This window comes from Apodemus sylvaticus, chromosome 2 (assembly GCF_947179515.1).
Source record: "Apodemus sylvaticus chromosome 2, mApoSyl1.1, whole genome shotgun sequence".
NCBI lineage: Eukaryota > Metazoa > Chordata > Mammalia > Rodentia > Muridae > Apodemus > Apodemus sylvaticus.
In genome coordinates this window covers 64548293-64572558 of record NC_067473.1, presented here as the reverse complement: position 1 = coordinate 64572558, position 24266 = coordinate 64548293, and the positions used below count along the sequence as shown (strand labels likewise).

At 44.7% G+C, this 24266-nt stretch overlaps 1 protein-coding gene across 1 annotated transcript in view; it reads right to left on the bottom strand.

Annotated features, from left to right (window-relative positions):
- Positions 1-207: 207 nt before the first annotated feature.
- Tmem178b (transmembrane protein 178B) overlaps positions 208-24266 on the bottom strand; it is a 363546-nt gene continuing 339487 nt past the window's right edge. The window contains exon 4 of the mRNA XM_052172476.1: positions 208-458. Within this exon, the coding sequence (XP_052028436.1) occupies positions 208-458 (251 nt within the window). The remainder of the gene's footprint in view (positions 459-24266) is intronic.

The following is a 24266-nucleotide window of genomic DNA, read 5'->3' as shown; positions in this document are numbered from 1 at the left end:
AAAGTCAAAAAACGGATGAGAGAGCCACAGGATGGGGACATTTTTCCCATCTTGGATATGAGGCAACACAAAGTCTGGTGAGATGCAGGTGCCTGAGCCAACTCAACTCTACCTTGGCACTGGCATCATCTTGATTGAGTTTCATTTTATATATGTATATTATATATATATTTATATATATATATAGGTATGGGTTTGTTTGTTTGTTTAGCACACTGTCCCATTCTCTGGTCTGGATTTAGGGCAGTTGGTCCTCGGGACAGGTTGGACAGAGGGGGCCAAGGTACAGAAGAATCCCGAGATTAGCGTGAGGCCCAGGCCCCCCCATGCACAGAACATGGACCATCCGTAGCCATGGCTGATGTCATCCGGGAGTCCGTATAGGTAGCGCGGATAACGTGATAGCTCAAAGTTGATCCCAGCCACACAGGTGCACAGTGAAATGATGCAGAAGGTTCCTGGAGACCAAGGGAGGAAACATGGGGCAGGGAAATGGGGAAGGGAAAGGAAGAGGGGAGAAAGAGAGAAGAGAGGTTAGGATTGTTACATTACAACTTCTCAAGTGGGATAGATAAGGAGATTTAGGGAAGAGCAGGCCTTCACCAAGGGAAGCCCATGAGAGGAGGGCGCTCTTACGTGCTCATTGCTTCTCTTCTCTCCAACCGTTACCCATCTTAGAAAATTCAGGAAGTCTCTTCTTTGATAAAAATGTCCCTAAATGAGTATCTCATTAGAGATTTATATAGGTTGGAATGACTACAGAATATTTAATTCATTTTTATAGAGTATTTAAAATATTTCATCTTTTGTTGGAGACACAAAACATCCCACAAAACATCTCCTTTCTTTCACAGATGCATTACATCTTATACAAACTTAAACATTCTTTCTTCAATCTAGTCACCAACAACTCGGGCCATCAAGAAGCAAAAAGCCTTCTCAGTTTGTTCTCTTGGTTGCCTGATGTTTGAAAATCTTCTCCATTTTTCTATAAGGCAGCATTTCTGAAGAAATGTTCCATGGGAAACTAGCCCTCTGAAATACTTCTTTATAACACAGGTAGTGGTGGAGTTCAAACATCAGGACCAACATCTGTTTTCACAACCTTGGTATCCACACAGGCATCGGTTAACTTATCTAAAATGCTTCAGTGAGAAATGTAACAAACCTATTTGATAATAAGGTTATCTCTAAAATATCTTCCTCACCACATATATCCGAACACACGTGCAACATGTGAGACAGATTCCTCAAATTAACCTTCAACTGGAAGATCATTGGAAGAGTTGAAACAGGGTAAAATGTATTACATTAATATGCCCATTCTTAATCAATACCCATATTTGGTATAGCTCGAGTGTATGCAAGAGCGTTTTCAGCATTTGCTTGCACATATGCCTCATGTGACCCAAAGAAGCCCAGAGTTGATGGAAAAACAGGACAGGTAAGCTTTCTCACAAGGGAAGAAATAAGAGGTGATGTGCTCTCCATTTTGCAAAATCTTCCTTTCTAACTTCTGGGTTCCTTTATTATCATGCCCTATGTCTTCCAGAAGATTCTGGGAGAACCAGGGAAGGAATGCAGAGAAAGGCAATGAAATTCCTAAGTCTGTGACTATTTAAGTAGCCATAGTGGCTGCAGTCACACGTAACAATCAAGAAGTGCTGCGAGACTAATCAACGTGGAGGGCTCTGCCTCAAACAGGACCCTGAGGTCATCTCACTGTGGAAGATGGGTAGGAAGAATATAAGAGCCAGAATCCAGAGAGGACTGGAGCAGAAGCAACGTCTGGACATGCTAGGACTCACAAACTGAAAAGCTGCTATGGTCACTTGCACAAGACCCAGCCAGGCAACATTCCAGCAGGAAAGGGGAAGGGCCTCACCGCTCCCCACACCGGAGAAGCTAATGACAGCCCATGGCTTCTGGGGAAGACAGAGAGTCTGTCCTCTTTAAGGGTGTAGGCCCTGGTACCTTGACCAGCTGATAACTTACACCCATGAGGATACGGCTGTGCAAATTAAGACTTGGTGTTTTTGAGTAAGGGAGCAAGAAATAGAGAAGAAAGAGCACAAGTAAGTACACATGCATGAAGTTGGGAGTGGGTGAAAGGTGAGGGGGTGGTGCTTGAAGGATATATGGGGAGAAGTGGGGGTGTATATATTCAAAATACACTCTATGAAATTGTCAAAGAATTACTAAAAATATTATAATTTTAAATGGGCCATGTGCCAAAAATTGTCACAAGCTAAGCCTTTCTTTCTTTCTTTCTTTCTTTCTTTCTTTCTTTCTTTCTTTCTTTCTTTCTTTCTTTTTTTCTTTCTTTCTTTCCTTTTTTATTAAGTTATTTACTTTACATCCCAATCACAGCTTCCCCTCCCTTCCCACACTTCCCCTTTACCTCACTCTCCCCTCCACCCTTCATTGCCTCCTTTTGGATCCCCTACCTCAGAACAGGGGAGGCCTCCCTGGACATCAAACCTGCCTTGGCATATCAAGTTGCAGTAAGACCAGGCCCATCTTCTCCCACTGAGGCTAGACATGGCAGCCCAGGTAGGGGGTCCAAAAGGAGGCAGTGAAGACAAAGACAGCTCTACTCCCACTTTAGGAGTCTGACATGAAGACCCAGCTGCACAACTGCTACATGGGTGCGGAGGACCTGGGTGCCTCCCATACTTTCTCTCTGGTTGGCAGTCCTGGTTGGCAGTCCAGGCTTTATGAGCCCCTGTGGGCCCAGGTTAGTAGATTCTACATGTTGTCTTGATATATCCTTGACCCCTCTGGCTCCTTCTTCAAACTTTTCTACCCCTGCCCTTCCACAGGGTTAATGTTTGGCTCTGCATCAGTTTCCATCAGTTACTGAGTGAACCCTCTATGATGACAGGCTGCTGTCCGCAAGTATAGCAAAATATCACAGACAGTGTCGGGGTGGGCCCCCTCTTGTGGTATGTATTTTATGCTGGGCCAGTTATCAGTTGGCCCTTTTCCTCAAATTTTGCTCCATCTTTTACCTCTGCATATCTTATAAGCAGGACAAATTATGGACCTATGGTTTTGTGGCCGTACTGGTGTCCCAATCCCTCCATTGGAAGTCTTGCTTGGTTACAGGAGATGGATGGTCAGGCTCCATATTCTCTGTTGCTAGGAGTCTTAGCTAGGGTCACCCTCATAGATTCTTGGGAGTTTCCATTATTCTAGGTTTCTAGCTTGGCCCAGAGATACCACCATACCTTCTCAATCCAGTTGTCTCTCCGTACTCTCTCCCACTGTCCTATCCTGTCCTCATCAGGGGTGGATAGAGTCAGTGGGGGAGGGGTGGGGATGGCCATTAATTCTTAAAACAGTTCTGTTTCATAGATTGTGTTTTTATTTCTCTTACCGATAAGGGTACTGAGGCTCCAACAGGTTAAGTTATGTGTCTAACATCACACAGCAGGTAGATGGAAAGTCAGGCTATAATCTCAGGCAGCCAGGCTGCAGCTTTTAGTCTTAATTTGCCCTTACTTCTATTGTGGGGACTCAGGGTGGGGGGGCACTGGATATTAACTTGGGGCTTTGTGCATACAAAGCACGTACTCTACCACTGAGCTATATCCTAGGACTTCTTTAAAAAAATTTTTTTTAAAGACTTGTTAAGTTTCCCAGGCTGGACTTGAACTTATTTTATAGCTCAGTCAGTTCTTAAGTCTGTAATACTTCCCCCTCAGCCTCCCGAGGGGCTAGGATTACATGTGTGGGCCACTGTTTCCAGCTCCATTTTACTACTGAAGACTTGCATCGGGCAGCTGGCTCCTTCCTGTCGATCCCCAATCGCACACTAACGTTTCTGCTGTGCTCTGCTTTCTGCCTTGTTGATGTATGACACCCAGAGAAGAGATGATCTGCTGGTGGTTGTTAGGAGAAAGGGTTCTACTGAAGGAGAAATAAAGTCAGTCAGAGTTCAGATCACAGATGAAGAAATACAACCAGGCACTGAAGATAAAATGAGTTCAATGGTATCCATAACCGAAGAATTGGGAAATCAAAGCACAGGGGCTGGAGAAACGGCCCCAAAGTTAAGAACAATTGATGCTCTTCCAGAGGACCCAAGTTTGGTTCCCATCACCCATGTGGCAACTCACAACTTCCTACAATTACAGTTTTGGGGATCTTATCCCTCTAGGGTACAGCACTTATGCCCATATCCTCCAAATACACACACACATACACACACACATACACACACACACACCATGAACATACACAATAAAAATATATGAGTCAAACTTTAAAAAAAAACCAGGAGAAATTAAAGAAGAAAATTCAATTCACAGTGATAGAACAGTCTATCAAGTTAGCAAAGTTTTGTTTTCGATTTTTAGGGTCTCTCTCTCTCCCTCCCTCCCTCTCTCCCTTGCCCCTATCTCCTTTCCTCCCTTCTTCTTTCCCTCTTTTCCTCTCTCCACAGTCTCAGTCTTCACCTTTATTTCAGGCAGCATCTTCCATTAACCTGATGTGTGCTAAGTATGCTATGTTATCTGGCCAAGGAGCCCTTGGTATCGGCCTATCCCTTCCTCTCCAGTGTCGCCCATCCAAGTGTGAGCAGGCTGGTTTTTGTACCTGGGCTCTGGGGTGGAATGCAGTCCTCACGTCTAGGTAGTGAGCATTTTACTGACCAAGCTATCTCCTCACCCTCTGTCTTGCTTTTGTTTTTCTTTGTTTGTTGTTTTGTTTTATTTGTTGTGTTTTTTAATCTATTTTAACTAATAAGGGCACTGAAAAAAATGCACCATCCTATAGCTCTATGGAAAATGAAGGCTGTTATTGTTTAACAGAAAAAGATTGTTAAAACATTCATACTTTCGATCTATTCATTTCTCACCTGGGAATGAAAGCCAAAGTCTGAAATTTTTCTATGTGGCAAAGAGTAGCTGGGGAGGAGAGTGCCACACACACACAGGTTGTGTGGGCAGAGGCTTTGAGTGGAGAAGCTTGCCCTTTGCCTAGAGGCGCCCACTGACCCCGATCTGTGCCCCCAAAGTCCACTGAGAAGGACAGAGACTGACTGTGTGTAAGGAGGCAGCTAAGAGAAAACAAGATCATTCCGGGAGGTCTGGGTTGGTATGGGGAAGTGAGAACAGAGCCAAAATGCCCTAATTGATAGATTAGTCAATGACTACTTCAAGAATGGTCAGATTTTGTGTGTGTGTGTGTGTGTGTGTTTCTTGTAATTTTTATTTTTATCCTATTTGTTTTCTTTTTTTCTTTTTTTTCCAGTTCATTTTTTAAATTTTTTTTATTTTCTAAATTCTTTGTTTACATTCCAAAAATGCTTTCCCCTTTCCCAGTTCCCCCCTCCCCATATGTCCCATAAGCCTTCTCTACACCCATACTCCAATCACCTCCCTCCTTTTTCTCTGTCCTGGTACTCCCCTACAATGCTGGATCAGGCCTTTCCAGGATCAGGACCCTAATTGTAGGGCTTCATGGGAGTCATTTGATATGCTACTTGTGTCTTGGGTATTCAGAGATTCTGGGCTAGTTAATATCCACTTATCAGTGATTGCATTCCATGTATATTCTTTTGTGATTGGGTTACCTCATTAGGATGATATTTTCCAGTTCCAACCATTTGCCTACAAGTTTCATGAATTCATTGTTTTTAATTACTGAGTAGTATTCCATTTTCTGTATCCATTCCTCCATCAAGGGACATCTGGGTTCTTTCCAGCTTCTGGCTATTATAAATAAGGCTGCTATGAACATAATGGGGCATGTGTCTTTATTGCATGCTGGGGAATCCTCTGGGTATATGCCCAGGAGAGGTATAGCAGGGTCCTCCGGTAGTGTCACGTTCAGTTTTCTGAGGAACCTCCAGACTGATTTCCAGAGTTGTTGTACCTTCTTGCAATCCCACCAGCAGTGGAGGAGTGTTCCTCTTTCTCCACATCCTTGCCAACACCTGCTGTCTCCTGAGTTTTTGACCTTAGCCATTCTGACTGGTGTAAGGTGAAATCTCAGGGTTGTTTTGATTTGCATTTCCCTAATGACTAATGATGATGAGCATTTCTTAAGGTGCTTCTCAGCCATCCGAAGTTCTTCAGGTGAAAATTCTTTGTTTAGTTCTGCACCCCATTTTCATTTTTTAATTGGGTTATTTGATTCCCTGGGGTCTAACTTCTTGAGTTCCTTGTATATATTGGATATTAGCCCTCTATCTGATGTAGGGTTGGTGAAGATCTTCTCCCAGTTTGTTGGTTACTATTTTGTCCTTTTGACAGTGTCCTTTGCCTTACAGAAACTTTGTAATTTTATGAGGTCCCATTTGTCAATTCTTTTTTTTTAATATTTTTATTTTCTATATTCTTTGTTTACATTCCAAATGATTTCCCCTTTCCCGGATTCCCCCTTCCCATATGTCCCATAAACCTTCTTCTCTCCATCCATTCTCCAATCACCTCCCTCCTTTTTTTCCTCTGTCCTTATATTCCCCTCTAATGCTAGATCAATCCTTTCCAGGTTCAGGACCTTCTCCATACTTCTTCATGGGAGTCATTTGTTATGTGATTTGTGCCTTGGGTATTCAGGGCTTCTGGGCTAATTAATATCTACTTCTCAGAGATTGCATTCCAAGTGTATTCTTTTGTGACTGGGTTACCTCACTTAGGATGATATTTTCCAGATCAAACCATTTACCTAAAAATTTTGTGAATTCATTGTTTCTAATTGCTGAGTAGTATTCCACTGTGTAAATATACCACATTTTCCTTTATATGTTACTTGGCCTTTTTCTCTTACTGCCTTTAATATTCTTTCTTTGTTTAGTATATTTTGGGTTTTGATTATTATGTGATGGGAGGTATTTCTGTTCTGGTCCAGTCTGTTTGGAGTTCTGTAGTCTTCTTGTATATTTATGGGCATCTTTCTTTAGGTTAGGGAAGTTTTCTTCCATAATTTTATTGAAGATACTTGCTGGCCCTTTAAGTTGTAAATCTTCACTCTCATCTATGCCTATGATCCTTAGGTTTGGCCTTCTCATTGTGTCCTGGATTTCCTGGATGTTTTGGGTTACAAGCTTTTTGCATTTTGCATTTTCTTTGACTTGTTGAGTCCATGGTTTCTATGGTATCTTCAGCATCTGAGATTCTTTCTTCTATCTCTTCTATTCTGTTGTTATTTGCATCTATGTCCCCTGATTTCTTCCCAAGGTTTTCTATCTCCATAGTTGTTTCCCTTTGTGATTTCTTAGTTGTTTCTACTTCTGATTTTAGATCCTGGATGGTTTTGCTCAGCTCCTTCACTTGCTTGTTTGTGTTTTCCTGTAATTCTTTAAGAGATTTTTGTGTTTCCTCTTTCATGATCTCAGCCTGTTGACCAAACTTCTCCTGTATTTCTTTAAATGATTTTTGAGTTTCCTCCTTATTGGCTTCTATCTTTTGACCCATATTCTCCTGAATTTCTTTTAATGGTTTTTGTGTTTCCCTTGTAAGGGCTTCTAACTTTTGATCCATTTCCTCCTGAATTTCTCTAAGAGATTTATTTATGTCCTTCATGTGTTGCTGTAACAAACAGCAGCATGACCAGTGCTTTTACATGCAAATCTTGTTTTTCTGGTTTTTGGCTTATCCTGGACTTGCTGTTAATGGAGAATTGGGTTCAGATGCTGCCATATTGCCTTGATTTCTGTTAGTAATGTTCCTACGTTTGCCTTTTGCCATCTAGTTCTCACTGGTGTTAGTTGGTCTAGTCACTGGCTGGTGCTTCAACCTCCTTTGAGCCTATAAGGCTAATTCTACAACACTGGATGGCTGGGTTTCCCCTGTCAGAGATTGCTGATGTGCTGCCCTCCTCTTGGGTGCTGTTGGAGCCCTGGTGTATCCTGTCCCAAGCAATGTTATGCTTGGGTTGTCTCTGTGGACTGAACCTGGTACTGCCCATCTGCTCTGTCAGAGAGCGAGGATGGCAGCAGGGATCCCTCAGGGCACCGGCCCCATGCCTGGCTGGCACACAGAGGAACCACTGCTTTCCCAGTTCCTGGGCACAGGCGGCAGCCAGCAGCTCAGTTGCCTGGGTCCCCCGAGGTCTTACACTTGGGATAGTTCAGTACCTGGGGTAGCCTGTCTCATCTGGCTGGGGACAAAGATGGCGACTCTGCCTTTACCACAGGTCAGAGTACCCGCGTCAGGCTGGCCCTCAGAGGAACCTCTGCTCTCCCAGTTCCTAGGTGCAGGTGGCAGCCCACAGCTTGGTTGTCTGCATCCCCCCAAAGTCTTACACTTGGGATAGCTCAGTACCTGGGGTGGCCTGTCTCCACTGGCTGGGGACCCTGTTTGTTTTCTAAAGAGAGAGAAAGAAAGGGTATGGAGCTGGGTGGGTGGGAAGGTAGGAGGATCTGGGAGGAGTTAGAGAGAAACTATGATCAGAACATAGTATGTGTAGAAAAATTGGAAAGTAATGTATCAGAATGACTTGGATACAAGTGACATATGACTAAAATACACGTGTATGTGTCATGTCGTAAATATGTGTGCAAGTGTATTCATGTGATTATTAATGCTTAAACCAATATTTGTATGCACATGTATTTGCAGTTTGTATATGTATGTGTATGTGTATACCAGCCTTCAAGTTAATGTCATGCCTGATACCCACTGCACCTCTCATGTGTAAGGTGTTCAGTGCTACCACCCAAGCCTGGTTTCCATGTTGCATCAACTCCCATAGTAGACCACTGTCATTCTGACTTCTCCTTCTGCTCTATGTAAGAGCCAATGGAAATTTAAAACTAGCCAAAGTATGGTTCTATCCTGTTGAAAACCTTCAATAGTGTCTAGCAATGCAACCTAAACTTTTCCTCTTCTCCATATGGGGAATCCCAAGTGGATTCTGTCTATCTACCAGAGGAAATGGCTTACGTCAGCCACACAGTCCGACATTCGAGCTATGCTTGAAAGTGTGCTGTGGTTTTTAAACTAGAGGAGTATGCTTCACAGCTGGGCCTTTGCATGTGATCTCTTGTCCAAGATGGTCCCGAGTTTCTGGCTGTCAATTCATATGTCATCTTTAGAGAGAGATCATCCCTGGCTTCTTGTAAAGTAGCACCTGCCCGAATGGTCTTCGAATAGTCACATGTGTAGATGTTTTTAGAATGGCCACTAGGAAAGAGGGGAGAAGCATGGCAGACTCCCAGCCCTTCCTCCTCTGCTGGAGCAGAACAGCTCTGCTTTGATGTTTCCATGACGAATTTCACTGCGAGGAAGCTTTCCAAGACACATGCCATTTAAAGACCCCCGACTCGCTTTAGGTGTGCCACTGCACACGCCGTCCTTGGCGTGGCAAAACCCAATGGCTGCTCTATTAATGATCAGCCCATCCACACCTTTGGCAGAAATGTCTCACAGTCTCAACCCCCCTGCATGCTGGCCCTGCAAGAAGCCTCTGACTTCTCAACACAGTCTCTAGGCAGCCAGCCATAGCCAGTCAGTCCCAGCTGGTAGGAATGAGAAATAAAACCTAATTAGCCTCTTGGTGCCAGGATTCTTGCTGCTCTGGGCTCAGAGTTCAGGAGTCCAGTTAGAATCAGATATGGTGCCATTCCAAGAAGCTATGGGCTGAGAGTTTACACTGACAAGACCTGCTGGCACGCAGACAGTGCCAACCCACAGACCCATACTGTCTGATGCCCCTATTTGTAAATTCTACCTGCAGGCAGGAAGCCACAGCCCAGGACAGCAACTGGTGGTGCTTAGTCTGAGTGCTGCCACTGCTGGCTCCCCACAGCGTCTGCTTCCTCTCTGCTTTGTCTACCTCAGGCTCTTCCAGGAAGCACACATCTAGTGCCACTTTGCAGCTGCCCACCCTGTGCTGCGTGCTCCTGTCTCTGAGCCCTGTTAATGCCTGGCTACGAAAAGAAAAGGAGGATCTATCTCAGGGTTCTAAAACTGTTTATCTAAATGATGGATGGCCTTTAGTCCAATAAGGGCAAAGGAGGGTATGGCAGGGCTGGTGGCCTGCAGTCAGTGCTCCAACTGAAGCGTGTAGGCAGCTCGCCTCTGTGCTTTCTCGCAGAAGTCTCCCTCCCCCCTTCCTGAAGCAAGCGTGAGGCTTCCTTCCCCTCCCTGGCTATTCAGAGAGGACCCCATCTGGTGCTGGAATATCACTGTCTCCCTTCCATAGAGGCACTCCCTAACGAAACCCCCCCACCCCAGGACCCACAGATGCTGGCTTTAGAGTAGGCAAGCTCCCTTGCCTCTGTGTCTCTGGGAGGCCTGCACTCTGAAGGGTAACCAGTTAAGCACTTCCCTGATGCAGCTAATGCCTGTCCTTGGAAAAGAAGCAAAAAACCAACCATCCTTAGGGAGATTAGGGTCCCCCGTTTGGATCATTAAAAGGAGTCGTAAAACACACTAGTTCCTGATAGTACCATAAAATTACTTCTTTTTTTATATATATTTTTATTTTCTATATTCTTTGTTTACATTCCAAATGATTTCCCCTTTCCCGGATCCCCCCTCCCCATATGTCCCATAAACCTTCTTCTCTCCATCAATTCTCCAATCACCTCCCTCCTTTTTCTCTGTCCTTATATTCCCTTCCAATGCTAGATCAATCCTTTCCAGGATCAGGGCCCTCTCCATACTTCTTCATGGGAGTCATTTGTTATGTGATTTGTGCCTTGGGTATTCAGAGCTTCTGGGCTAATTAATATCCACTTATCAGAGATAAGTTACTTCTTAGGTCAGAAGAGTTCCCCCTCCAAAGAATCCCTGACTATGCAGTATATAAAAGTGAAGCCGTCTAGGCTCCGGGTCGCACTCCTGTCCTGTGCAGTGGGAAGGTTTGCAATCCGAGCGACTCGTGTTAATAAAGAGACTCTTTTGCATCTTTGTATCGGGCCTAGCCTTTCTTGAGCTCTCCCTGGGGGTCCCGCGGAATCGCGGACCCAATAACAAGTATATGCAGTTCCCACATCAGCCAGAAGAGGGCACAAGATTACCCCAGGACTGGCGTTAACAGAAGGTTCAGAGCCACCACCGTGGATGCTGGGCCATTGGAAGAGTTTCCTGCCCGAATTCCCAACTCCTGTTCTTACTCCAAATATGGCGTCCCTCTCCACCTCCTTCACATTAACCATCTCCAGTTAATGTTTCTGGTTGCCTAATACTAGAGCCCTGCTTTCTCTCTTGCTAGCTGACAGCCTCCTCCTGTTTAGATACCTCTGGGTTTCCAAGCTGCCCTGAAGCCAGGTGTTCATGTGTTTCCCTAGCTATTTCCTCCAGTCTTCCTAGATGTGTCTCTGCCTCCGTTTACTGCTTTCTACTTGTAGGTTCCTGCTTTTCCTCTTGGACTACATTACACACGCTGGTGACAAACTGCTCTTCCCTGGCCAGAAATTGCCCTAATGCGTGACTGAGCTCTCCCATCCCAGGAACGTGGCATGTTCCTCTGGGCAGACAGAGAGCTAGTTCAGTGCTACCCCTATACTATCATGTGCATATCTTCACCCAAAACTCGTGTTGGAAATGGAATCCCTAAATATTTAAAGGTGGAGCCTCAGGAAGAGTAATCAGAATCAAATGAGTGGTGTTCTCATGAAAAGGAGAGGTCCGAGAGGGGGCGCTGCACTTACGAGCACCTGGCTACTCTTCCAGAAGACTGGAGTTCAATGCCCAGCATCCGCATGACAGCTCAGAACTTTCTGTAACTCCAGTCCCAGAGGATCTGGTGCCCTCCTGTGGTCTCTGGGGGGAACTGCATATACTTGGTGCACAGACATACAAAGCAGGCAAAAATCCCCACGCACACAGATATAAAATGTTCAAAAACATTTTTTTTTTAAATAAAGAGGAAAAATAACTTGAATAATCACCCTTTCCCTGGCCAGATGATGCCTTCCACCCTGCTGCGATGCAGAAGAGGGCCCCACCAAGGGCTGGTGTCATGGTTTTGGATTTGGCAACCTCCAGAAGGACCCAGCCTGAGCAAGTTATATGTCTCACGTTACGGTATACATACACCCTGAGAAATGCATCATTATGCGATGGTAACTGCAAGAACATCAAGAAAGTATATGGAAATAGGAGAAAGGAATTTCTCAGTTTCTTTCTGATCTTTTAGCATCACTGATGTGAACTTACCCTACTGCTGATTACAAAATTAATATGAAGTTGTATTAGTTCACTTTCCTCATTGCTATAGCAGAATATCTGGCAAAAACAACGTAAGGAAGGAAGGGGTTGTTTGGGCTTATTCTTTTTACATCCAGTTCCTCACAGCAGGGTAGGCATGATAAAGGGATAAAAGCAGCTAGGCATACTATATTCTTAGTCAAGATGGGGGAGGGGAGGGAGATGCTGGTGTTCATCTGGATTTTTTAAAATTCAGTCAAGAACCCAAGTTCATAGAAAAAATGGTGCCAACATTTAGAGTGTGGCCAAGCGGCCCAGATAACTCCTAGGAGTTATGGGAGGGAATGTCTGGGGTATGGAACTTTCTCTACTAACACCGGGAAGCCCTAAGTGGACTGACTGACCACACTTTCTACTGAAAATTTCAGGGTAGCACTGTGTGCTCTGGAGGCAAGAGGCAGACTGCAGTGGCTGCGTCGTGGAAGTACTGATTGTAAGTCAGGTTGAGTATCGTGCTTCAGTCAGGACAACATGGAAATACAGGTCTGTGGAATGCTTTGACAATGTTAAGAAATGCCTGTCTTGGGACCGCATTGTTTGGGAACAGCTAATTCTTTTGTTGCCCTGAAATTTACCAGGAGCACCATTTCATCCCAGTACCATGGGGCCATGCTCGGTGACCATGATATAGTAGTTTTTAAGCTGGTGTGCCCAGCCATAGTGTTAACTCCTCCTCAGACCACTTCTGAGCATTAATTGTAGGTGCATAAGGCCAACAAGATGGTGTCACTTCTGTGATAGTTGTTGTGTTAGCCTAGGGGGAGGGTATCACATGTGTTTCCACATCCTTCAAGGATGCTCGCAGAAGCCATGGCAGCAATGCCACAGCAATGGACCCTGTGGGGAAATAGCATCAAAATTTAGGCCTCAGGCTAGGCAAGAGGAATGCTCTTACTAATTCAAGAAGCCATCTCCTAGGAAACCGAGGCCCATGCAAGGGTTCTTATAAGAATCCAGATCAGTTACATATTGTGTACAAAGGCATTTTCCCAAATATCTATTTCTTGTATGACCAAGATGTGCCCGTCGTTGGCACATAATTTCTCCAGCTTTCTAGAACCAGAGATCCATCTGTGTGACATTTTCTGCTCCCAGGAATGAGGGATGACTTTTGTGTCCCTAGCCCTGGCCTGTTTCCCTTGTTGCTATGAGGGAGAAGGCCTCTGTTGCTGCAGAAATGCCTGCCCTTGTAGGAATGCATGAGGGGTGCCTGAGAAGCAGCCTGTTCCCTAAGATCACCCCTCAGTCCCCATTTGATCTTAAAACTTTAGAGGTGCAAATTAGCAAACGGGGAGGGGAGGGAGAGGGGAGAGGATTCCTCCTCCAGCACCAAGCATTCATCTGGGAAGCTGCAGTACACTAGATCCTTCTTTTGCTTAGATTAAATGCCCCAGCATTCAGCTCTCGAGAACACTTTATAGCTATGTGCAGACCTGCAAGGAATATAAATTACGGTTGAATTATACACCATTGCATCATCAGCCATCAACAGGCAGGTCACAGGGTTTTACATCAAAGGTGCCTTTGGGACTTGCCGGGATGAGGCAAGAGATGTTGGATGTGTTTGGGAAGTGAGCGTGGTGCAAGGAATAGGGCTCTGCCTTGCTTCTTTCTGCGAGCTGTGAAAATCTTCCAGGCTGAGACACTGCCAGGAGCAGAACCCAGAAAACACCAGGACAGAAGGATTTTTCTTTTTATTCCTGAGGCTGCATCTTTATATTACAAGGCTGTTCTATATCCCAGCATGTTGAGGTATGCTACAGTAATGCAGCATTCCAAATCAACCAGCTATAATAACTGTGTCGTTCATAGATTGGCATCAATTCCAGAGAGAATAGAGTTGGCTATTATTTTAAAATTTTTATTTGATGTATATAAATATTTTTTCCATGAATGCATGCATGTATATACCATGTGTGCTGGGACTGGCAGAACCCGAATTGGGAATCAGATTTTCTGTAACTGAAATTATAGGTGCTTGTAAGCTGCCACACGGGTGCTGGGAGCAGAACCAAGGTAATCTGCAGGGGCAGTAAGCACTTTTAACTCCTAATTTGTTTCTCCAGACCCCAGGTAACCTTTTCAAAATCCTTAAATTGGACATCTGAGGGTACAACCAACTGTGGGTCAAAATGTTTGAAAAGATATTTTGTTTGTATGACTGTTCAAACGTGCCCACTGATGTAATAGTGGCTAAGATATCAGAGGAGTAACCAACCAGTTTCTGATTGGATTTAAGTCCCACTCCACAAGATGAAACCCTTACCTGGGACCATGGTTGACCCAAGAATGTGTAGCTACATTGGTCATATGCCCTAAGGGAGAACCTAGTGTTCTTCTGCTAAATGAACCCAGTTGTAAACTGATTCCTTCCTAACAACGTGTTGCTATACTTATAGATTAGTCTCAGCCTTCATCACAGGAGCATCTGTTTACAGCAGATGGTGATTGCCACAGACACCCACAAGTATCCAAGGGATGGAGAATGAGAGAATGCAGAGTGCTAGGCCTTCAGTGAACATCTATACTAACCCCCTCCTCTGGAGGCTCAGGGATCACTGTAAAGAGGGCAAAGAAGATTGAGAGGCTGTGGATGACTTCAGAAAAACAGTGTCGTCTGGACATACCCAGGCAGCTGCACATGTAAACTCACAGGTTACGACAGCATGCACGAGATCCATGCAAGTTCAAACCAGACCAATACTGTCTTGGAAAAGTCAAGTGGACATGAAGTCCTACCCGGAGATGAGGACCTATTAGCAATTGATACCTGCTAGGAAAGAGTGTCAGTTCTCTCCGAGAGCATAGCCCCCTGATAGATCTACCAACTGCACTTCGGTGGAAAGCCACATGTCCGTGACTACGTGGACAGCACAAACATTGGACTTGTTGGTGAAAATATAAGAATACAGAAAGTTGGGTAGATAAGGAAGTAAGCTAGGAGAAGCTGGAGGGGGAAGAATATGTCAACACTCATTGTTTGAAATTCGTCGAAGAACTGTTTTTTTAAGGGAGGATGAAGGATCCTGTTTGCCCACCCAGTTGGGCACTGTGTTATCTAGTGAATGACCACAAGGAGAAACTCAATACTTGTCCACTACAAGTGCTGGCTGACTGAAGCCGGATATAGCTATCATCTGGGAGGCTCTCCTAGTGCATGACAAATACACAGGGGGACACTCTCAGCTAGCCATTGAACTGGACACAGGGTCCCCAATGGGGGAGCTAAAGAAAGGACCCAAGGAGCTGAAGGGGTTTGCAGTGCCACAGAAGGAGCAATGGTGTGAGTCACCCAGTACTCCCAGAGTTCCCAGGGACAAAACCATCAACCAAAGAGTACACATGGGATTACCCATGGCTCCAGACACATAGGCAGCAGAGGATGGCCTTGTCAGACACCAGAGGGAGAAGAGGCCCTTGGTCCTGGAAAGACTTGATGCTGTGGTTTAGAGGAATACCAGGACAGGGAAGCTGGGGGAGTGGGGGTGGGGAAGGGGAGATGGCTTATGGATTTTGGGGGAGGGGGAATCAAGAAAGGGGACATTTGAAATGTAAATAAAGAATATATCTAATTTAAAAAAAAAGAAAAGAAATTTCGATTGTCAAAGCCACTTTGCCTGTGCTTTTAGGTTAGCATACGGATGCAGGAGTTATATAGATATTATTTTGGTCTAATGGAATTACATTTTCATGTGTAAAACAATGTAGTGAGACAAGACTGTCTGGGCTGGGCAGAGGACTCAGCTGGTAAAGCTCTTGCCTTGAGAGCATGAGAATTTAAGTTCAACCCCAGAGCTTACACTGATGTGTTGGGCTCGGTAGCACAAGCTCGTGCTTCAGGTACTGGGGGGAGGGAGGGGAGGTAAAAACAGGAGGGTCCCCCGAGCTCTGGAGCTGCCAATCTAGCTTAACTCATGCGGTCTCTGGAACAATGAGAGGTCTCAATGAGGTAAACTTTGTTCCAGAGAATGACATTTGAGATCCTCCTCAGGTGGCCACACACATGCAAGCATGTTTATCTGAAGACACACAAATACATGCACATATATACACACGAGTATGCACAAACACACACATGCCAAAAAACATCTATGCTTCCAAACTTGAGGGCCATCCTATAGCTAGAAGAGACACAAAATGGACCCATTTGAAAGAATCGCTGGGTGAGGTGCTGAAGTCCCTTGTCCGTGTCCCTCTCTTACCTGTGTTGCCTGTGCTCATGACTCCCCAAATGCATAGATGCTGTTACAAACTTGCTGGCCCTGGTGGCACTTATACTCCTAAAGCTTCTACCATCTCAAACAGGCAACTCAATAACCACCTAGGAACTGCCTTCTGGGTCCAGTTTGTGTCCAGCTGGATTAACTTTCTCAAGGGCCGGGTAGTGGAGGTGTGTCCTGGGCTACACACAAGGGACCTCAACCTCTGGAGCTTTCATTTCATATGTTTCTATATTTTATTTACTTCACATAGATCTTGAAACTTAAGAGGAAAATGAAATAGACATGTACCTGATCTACCCAGTCTCTGGAATGTCACTTAAATTGTGATTTTATTGCAGAGGTGTTTGTGAATCTCATTTACTCTGTTGGAGTCTCAGTCTCAGTCTCTCTCTCTCTCTCTCTCTCTCTCTCTCTCTCTCTCTCTCCCTCCCTCCCTCCCTCCCTCCCTTCCTCCTTCCTTCTCTCCATGTGTGTGTGTGTGTGTGTGTGTGTGTGTGTGTGTTGTGCATGCAGGAACTCACACACCCATGCCTGAACTATACCTACTTGTGATTCAATTGGTACCTTGGGTTTCAGGAAGCATTTTTTTTTTTTTTTTTTTTTTTTTTTTTTTTTAGTTTTTCAGAGATTCTGCATCAGAATAATACCTTCCCTGCAGGATTATTTTGAAGAGCAATAATAATGCATGTGAAAAAGCTTAGAGAAGTTAAAATTGCTTTCTATACGTAAGGTATAATATTAGAAATGGAAAGCTTTAAGTGAGGCGAAAGAAAAATGGTTCTTAAGGACAGGCGGGAACTGTAGCCGCCGCTGTTTCCATCTCTGTCAGCAAGTTCATTCTTTTGTGGCCTCAGCCCAGGGTACATGCCAGCCCAGAGCCACTGCTCTCCACAGAAACCTGGGAAACGATACTCAGAGTGCTTGATTCTGTGCTTACTTCCAAATCAGGGATCCCAAATTCCACAGACTTTCTTGGAAACGAATTTGACTTTGAACCCCTAGAGGTCACCATCTCTTGCGGGGCCACGTGACAGCACTGGGTATATGAAGAACTTTGCCTTATTAGTGGGCTCCGCCAGGAACACAAAAAGGAACCAGCCTTAAGACAAACACTGAGAAGCGTTACAGTTTGATTGAGGGATCTTTTCAAATTCTTACTTTGAGCTCATTTTTCTCAATTATAAAGTGACTGAGAGAAAAGTTAAAATGAAGTTAGGGATTTATATGCTACTTGAAGAGATGTCTCAAGTCCCCTTGCGTGATGCCCCTGCTCCTCCCAACCACTTATCTACAGTAACAGGTTCCCGATATTCTAACATCTGTATTCTCTACAAAGTTATCTTAGTTGTTCTGCACCTTGTTTCAACCATTAAACAGGTTTTCACTAGCATTCAATGTTCACATCTAAATCTCTCTCTCTCTGTGTATGTATGTGTGTAAATGCACATACATATGCACATGCATGTGGAGACCAGAAGTTGATGTAGGGTAACTTCTTCAACTGCTTTTCTTTTCTTTTCCTTTCTTTTCTTTTCTTTTCTCTTCCTTTTTCTTTCTTTCATTTTTAAAGATTTATATATTTTATTTGTATGAGTACACTGTTGCTGTCTTCAGACATACCAGAAGAGGGCATTGGATCTAATTGCAGATGGTTGCAAGCCACTATGTGGTTGGTGGGAATTGAACTCAGGACCTCTGGAAGAGCAGTCAATGCTCTTAACCGATGAGCCATCTCTCCAGCACCCCCCCCCCCAACCGCATTTCATCTTTGTTTTTGACCCAGAGTCTCACTGAACCTATAGCTTGCAGATTGGCTCGAGCGGCTGGCCAGTAAGCTCCGAGTATCCACCTGTCTCTGCTTCTCAGGGGCTGTGGTCACAGGCACGTGCTGCCACACCTGGTGTGTATGTGGTTGGTGGAGAGCCAGGCTCAGGTCTTCATGCTTGGGGGCCAAAGGCATTTTATAGACTAAGCCAGATCTTCGAGACCCAGGAAATCTTAACTAGAAAATAGCTTACACTCTAAGTGCTAAATTTAGTGTGCTTCCCCCGATGAGTGTTTGCAGTGCCCCAAGGTTTTCAGGATTACAAATTGTTGGAGTAAACATGCAAGGTGAGGTGTGTAGAAATGCTACCACAGAGAATCTGACCCTGCAGTTCTTCTGGAAGGTCAAGGGAGCCTTAATGGTTACCCATTCTTATTTATTAAATGATAACAATGGCCGAATTTCATAATTTTTAATAGCACATTCTCCTTTGTTTTTTTCTTTTGGTTAAAACAGCACCACTGTTCTTTCTCATGAGGAAGCCGTACTGTTCACTCGGTGTGAACTTTAGGACTCACTCAGATGAATTCAGGGATAGTCCATCGAAGTCCAACCTCAGTCACTATGAGTTCTGTATTTCTCCGGGTTCAACACAAATGTGTATCCATATGTATATATACAAGTGTATATGCAATGAATATATTAATATGTACATACTATATTGATCATTAATATGTTAATATATACAGAAAATTGCTTTCCTATCTGTGAAGCAATTCTATGTGGAATTAAATTATTTAATCTGAGGGTCTCAAGCATTTGACAAATATTTGATTTTGGCCTTCAGCCTCAAACTATTTGACTGCAGAAAGAGCCTCGAATGAGCCATTCCATTTTGTCTGCCACACTCATTTGGACACACAAGTGCTACAGATGAAGCAGCCGCTGGCCTGGTCTGCTTTGCCTACCTGATCTCGGACGTATCATACACTGCGAAGGAAGATCTGGTGTGAGCATTCACACCGAGTGGGAAGAAGAGTTCTGGAAAGGAAAGGAGTTAAGAGCGTAGCAACACATATTTTTCCATGTGAATCCCTGCAGCGTCTGATCCATCTGGGCCTTGGTCTAGAGCCGAGAATTAGTGGGGATCCAACTGGCTTCTCAACTGAGCGGAGTGGTAGCTACAGCTGTGCAGAAAGGAACATTCCCAAACTGTGATTCGTGAGCTTGCATGAGGAGAGCCACTGAGCGTGCCATCCCTGCCTGCCTTTCTCCTCTCCTCATTCTCTCCTCAGTGGTCCACGAGGCTAGCTGGGAGTCTTGGGACAGAAGGCAATCAGGGCAACAATGCTTGAAATGACAGCTTCCTGCAGATCTTCTATGTCACTGTGACCTCCTACTTGTTCTGGTCCTTCATCTTACGTATCATCAAGACTTTTGCAGAGAAAGCCACAACGTGTGTGTGTGTGGGGGGGGGGCTGTCATAAAGTCAAGTCTATGAAGCTGTATCACTGTATGTAAAGTCATGTTTGGTGGGCATGGTTCCCCTGGTCCAGGAGCATGCTGGGTCAACCTGCACCAGCTTCCTGATAGGACTGCAACAGGAACAAGGGCGTGGCTTAGTGGATTGAGTTCTCCACTAAGAATCAGAAAACCTGGGTGCTGGCTCCAAGCCTTCCCATGAAATGAGATGGTCTTCACCTCTATGGGCTATATTACCCTCAACCACAGGGGTAGGACCAAGTCTTAAGGACATTTCTACCTTAACCCTTAACGTCCCTACAACTCTAGGCTCTGGGATAAGGAGGGGGGCTATTGTCTGCCTTGCTCTAGGTCTGGCTATCACTAATTCCGTCCAACATGAACTTCCTGGTATGATAACCCTCTTTTCATCCTCTGGAATACTCAGAAGGGATGGTGGCCAAGATCAGTAAGTAGATGTCATTATTTGATATCAATGTGCATGTGAGGCTCAGCTCCAAATTGCCTTGATTTGAGACATGGAGGGATAGAGCCCAGCTGTTTAAGTGTCTGGAAGAAATTGGTTCCTAAAAGAAAACTCTTTGGCTTTTGTCCTATCTGATCCAAGCCAATGCCATGTTAATCAGTACAGGAGGAAGCTGGAGTGGTGGCCAGAAGATCAGCAGGTCTGCCTCCTGGTTTGGTTTATGCTTCCATCTGCCCAGTACACACAAGTTGGCCTTGGCCTTTCTCTGGGAGGAAATCTATATCCAAGTGATTTATTTATTTTTTTTTCATCTTCACTGTTAGTTACTGAATAGAAATATAGCTGCTTATGGATAAAATGTTTATATATGTGTATTTATCACACACACACACACACACACACACATATATATTCCAAACATATATTTGATAAGCATTATTTTGTATAATATTAGCCTCTTAAATTCTCCAAGGAACTTTATGTGATTTAGATGGGGAAACTGAGGCACAAAGAGGTTCCATAAATTGCCCGAGGTTACATAACTAAAAGTAGGAGGACGGGGATCCAAATCTGTGCTTTAGCCACGTGTTATGCTGTCTCTCACCACAGCTACTTCGTCCTCACGCCCTGCCTGTTCAGATGGAGCAGAGAAACCTTATCCTCCAAGAGTCTACATGCCCCGTGATATCTGAATCAAATTTGTCAACTAGCTGCTGGGAGCAGGAGAGCAAGCCCTGTCTTTATCACATGTGACCCAAAGAGATCTAGGGCGCCCTTTAGTCGTGGAGTCTAATGAATAGCATATCTGTACTGGCTTCTTCACAGATCTAAGGAACCCATCACAACAGCCCTCAACATCTCTCCCTACCCAACGTCAGGTAGAAAGTCCCCTCCCTCCTCCCCAGCGTGAGGGAGGAGGATGGTCAAGAAGAGAAAGGTACAGAGGCGAAGAAAGAAAATCATTTAACCTTCACTGTAGCTTCTCAGCGGGCCTGAGACTAAATCCAGTGGGCAGGAGAAATGGGCGGCCCACAGAGGACCCACAGACGCCTCGAGTGCCTCAGCACCCGGAGGGGACCCCTCCCTAACACACTAACTAGAAATGGGACTCTACCTGGCAAGTCTCCTTGCTCTACTTTCCTCTCAAGCCTCCGTGGGGTGATATTTATCCACTCCTCTGCACGGCCTACCCCTGTTCTGCCTTCAAACTGTAATGAGAGGAGACAGCACAGGAGAGAGGGGACCTGGGAGCTTGGGGCACCATACTAGCTCTGTTACAGAGAGAAAGCAGTGTGACTGTGGGCAACTGCAGCTGGACTCTGGGCAGCCGGGCTCACTAAGACTTCTCCCAATGCTTCCAGTTTAGAATGATTTGTCTGAGAAGACATTTGTATCTACAGGTATCGTCCCTGTTGAGTCATAGTCAGGCCAGAAAATGAAAGAAAAAATTAAACTTCCAAGGTAGTCTTTTCGACTGAGGAGTGGATGAGTGGGGGAGATTTGTGTCTGGGCCCCATAACTTGACCTCCTCACAAGTTTGCCACTTAGGGAAGGAGAGCTTTGGAAAGACACAGACTTTTAGTCCGAATCCTCCTGAGGTGAGCAGAGACATTCCCTATTCACGAGTCTTAAAAGAGGAGGCTGAGGGGCGAGCCCATCGCAGCAATGCTCTCAGCCATACTAAGCGGGAGCCATAAGAAGCCGTTCCCAGAGGCTTCTGGGAAATGTGATTTTCACGGAGCTTAACTGCTAATGTTAAAAGCTGAGCCACAGAGAGCATTTTAATTAATTACCTGTTATTTTTAAGTAAATTAGAAGCAAGAGTGTGGTAACATCTCTGAGGAGGTGCAGCTGGGTTCTGTCAGAGCAGCATTGGAAGGGCACAGCCTCGACCCTCCTTTCTTTCTGGGGTCCACATCGGGGAGTGTGGGTTCAAATATCATAGACTCACACTTTAGCTTTGTATAAAGCTCCTTAAGTACTAATGTTTGGGGGAAAAGGAATCTTTGCTACACCTACAACAGACTGTAGTTACATGGTGGTATCTCAAAACAAAATGTACTAACACAGGAGATCTGACAGTGGGCTGAATAAGGACCTAGGTTCTTACTTCCGGAGGGTTGCCAGGCCCAGGCCAAAGAGCAACTTCATTAGTAGAAGGATGTGTCTAGCCTAAGGTGAACGAGGATGGACGCATTTCCTGAATTCCACCTTCAGCCTCAACACTGGCACCCCTTGAGTCTCTGCCAATGTCTTTATAATCCTCTCTGCTATGTCGGCGTCTACCTGTCACTCTCAGCATGTGACAACCCACCTGCCTCCACAGTTTGCCTGGGTGTCCTGTAGGGGCCAAGTACGTGTGTTTTCAGTTGTGACTGGATGATAATGGCACAATGTCTAACATACAAGTAGTCCCCAGTTAATAGTAATTGGGCTGAATTCAGTCGTAAAATCATAGACATTGTAGACACATTAGTGTTCAAAGACTTGAAAAAAAAACAGAAGAAATGACTTTCATTTATGTCATTTCTTAGCAGAAAGAACCCAAATCAAATCTGCCTGAAACCATGGTGAGGCTTAAAATAAAGAGGACTAAATGACAAGAGCAGCCGGAAAGAAAGGGCAGCCTCCTGCTTTGTAGGTTTCGCCCCCATGCGGTGGGAAATGACCAGAAAGCCGTGCTCTCAGATACCCGTAGAGGGCCAGCACCTTCCAAGGTTCTGAGGTCAGGTGAGGAGTTTTAGAGATGCTAACCGGATGATGAGCCTAAGAAGACATAGGACTCCAACACGCAGAGCAAGAAAGCCCAGGTCACGTCATGCCAAGTAGTCTATTTGAGCACGACACAGGACATGTCAACTGACGTTACACAGCACAAGATTGTTCCTGACAAGAACTCCAGTCTGGGGACACTGAATTTTATTCCATAAACACACGGATGCCACAGGAAAATATTTTTCATCAAAAAATGCTACGTAATTAGCATATTTTAGGAAAGTAGTGTGTTTTAAGAGATGAATTCAGCGCAAAGCAGGGAAATGAGCACTTAGGAAATTCTTGTTTGGGGGTTGGATGCTTTTGCAATATATTATCTCATTTCATCTCCACAATAATCCCAACAGGGTCGGAAGCGCTACCTCAGTTTTACAAACAAGAAATGCAGGCTCAGAGATTGGCAACCAACTTGGGGCGGGGGGTAGAGATTTCTACCCAGAGCTAAATGACTCCCAAAATACTGCGGGTTTCAATAACAGCCCAGATGGAGCCCAAGGAGCGGCGGCAAATGAATGGGCCACAAGGAACATTGTGAGGAAAACGATGGCAGATGTTGACAACTGAGGGAAAGGTGAAGGTGAGAAGCAGCCAGGAAAAGTGACAGAGGAGCAGCCGGAGGCTTCAGATGTCAAGGAGAGGCTTTCCCCGGGGAAGGGACAGAATGGGAGGAGGTATGCACTGCGTGCCTGTGGTAAGCCAAGTGTTTCCATGTGCTTAAAAATCAAAGAGCACGCGTGTAATGTGTGCAGAGAAAAGACAAGTCTCATTGAAGGCATGCCTGGGATTCTAGCAGGGTGAAAATGAAATACATGAGGCCTGTGCACAGAAGACTGTTTCATATTCACCAGACTTACCCACACACTTGTGTATGTGTGTATGTGTGTGTGTGTATGTATATTATGTGTATCTGTATATGTATTGCATGTGTTGTATATGTATTGTTTATATTTTATGTGTTTCTGTATTGTATTGTCTGTTATGTGTATTTTATGTGTTTGTGTAAATGTATTGTGTGTGTTGTATGTATTTTATGTGTTTCTGTATGGATATTGTATGGGGTGCAAGTATGTGTCGTGTGTATTTTATATGTTTATGTATATGTATTGTGTGTTGTGTGTATTGTGTGTCGTGTGTATTTTATGTGTTGTGTGTAGGTAGTGTGTTGTATGTAGTGTGTGTATCCACACACATGTGCGTGCATATGCACAGACAAGCAAAGCGTCAAGATTCTGCCCCCTAAAAAAAAAACACAGAGAAAAGGGGAAAACCCCAGCATGTTGTCACAGAAGACAAAAGTTTCAGGAGAGATAGAGTCAGAAAACACAAGGAAAGCCAGGAAGAGACGTCTCCAGATCAAGTGGCAGGTGGAGCAGACAGAAGCAGCACAT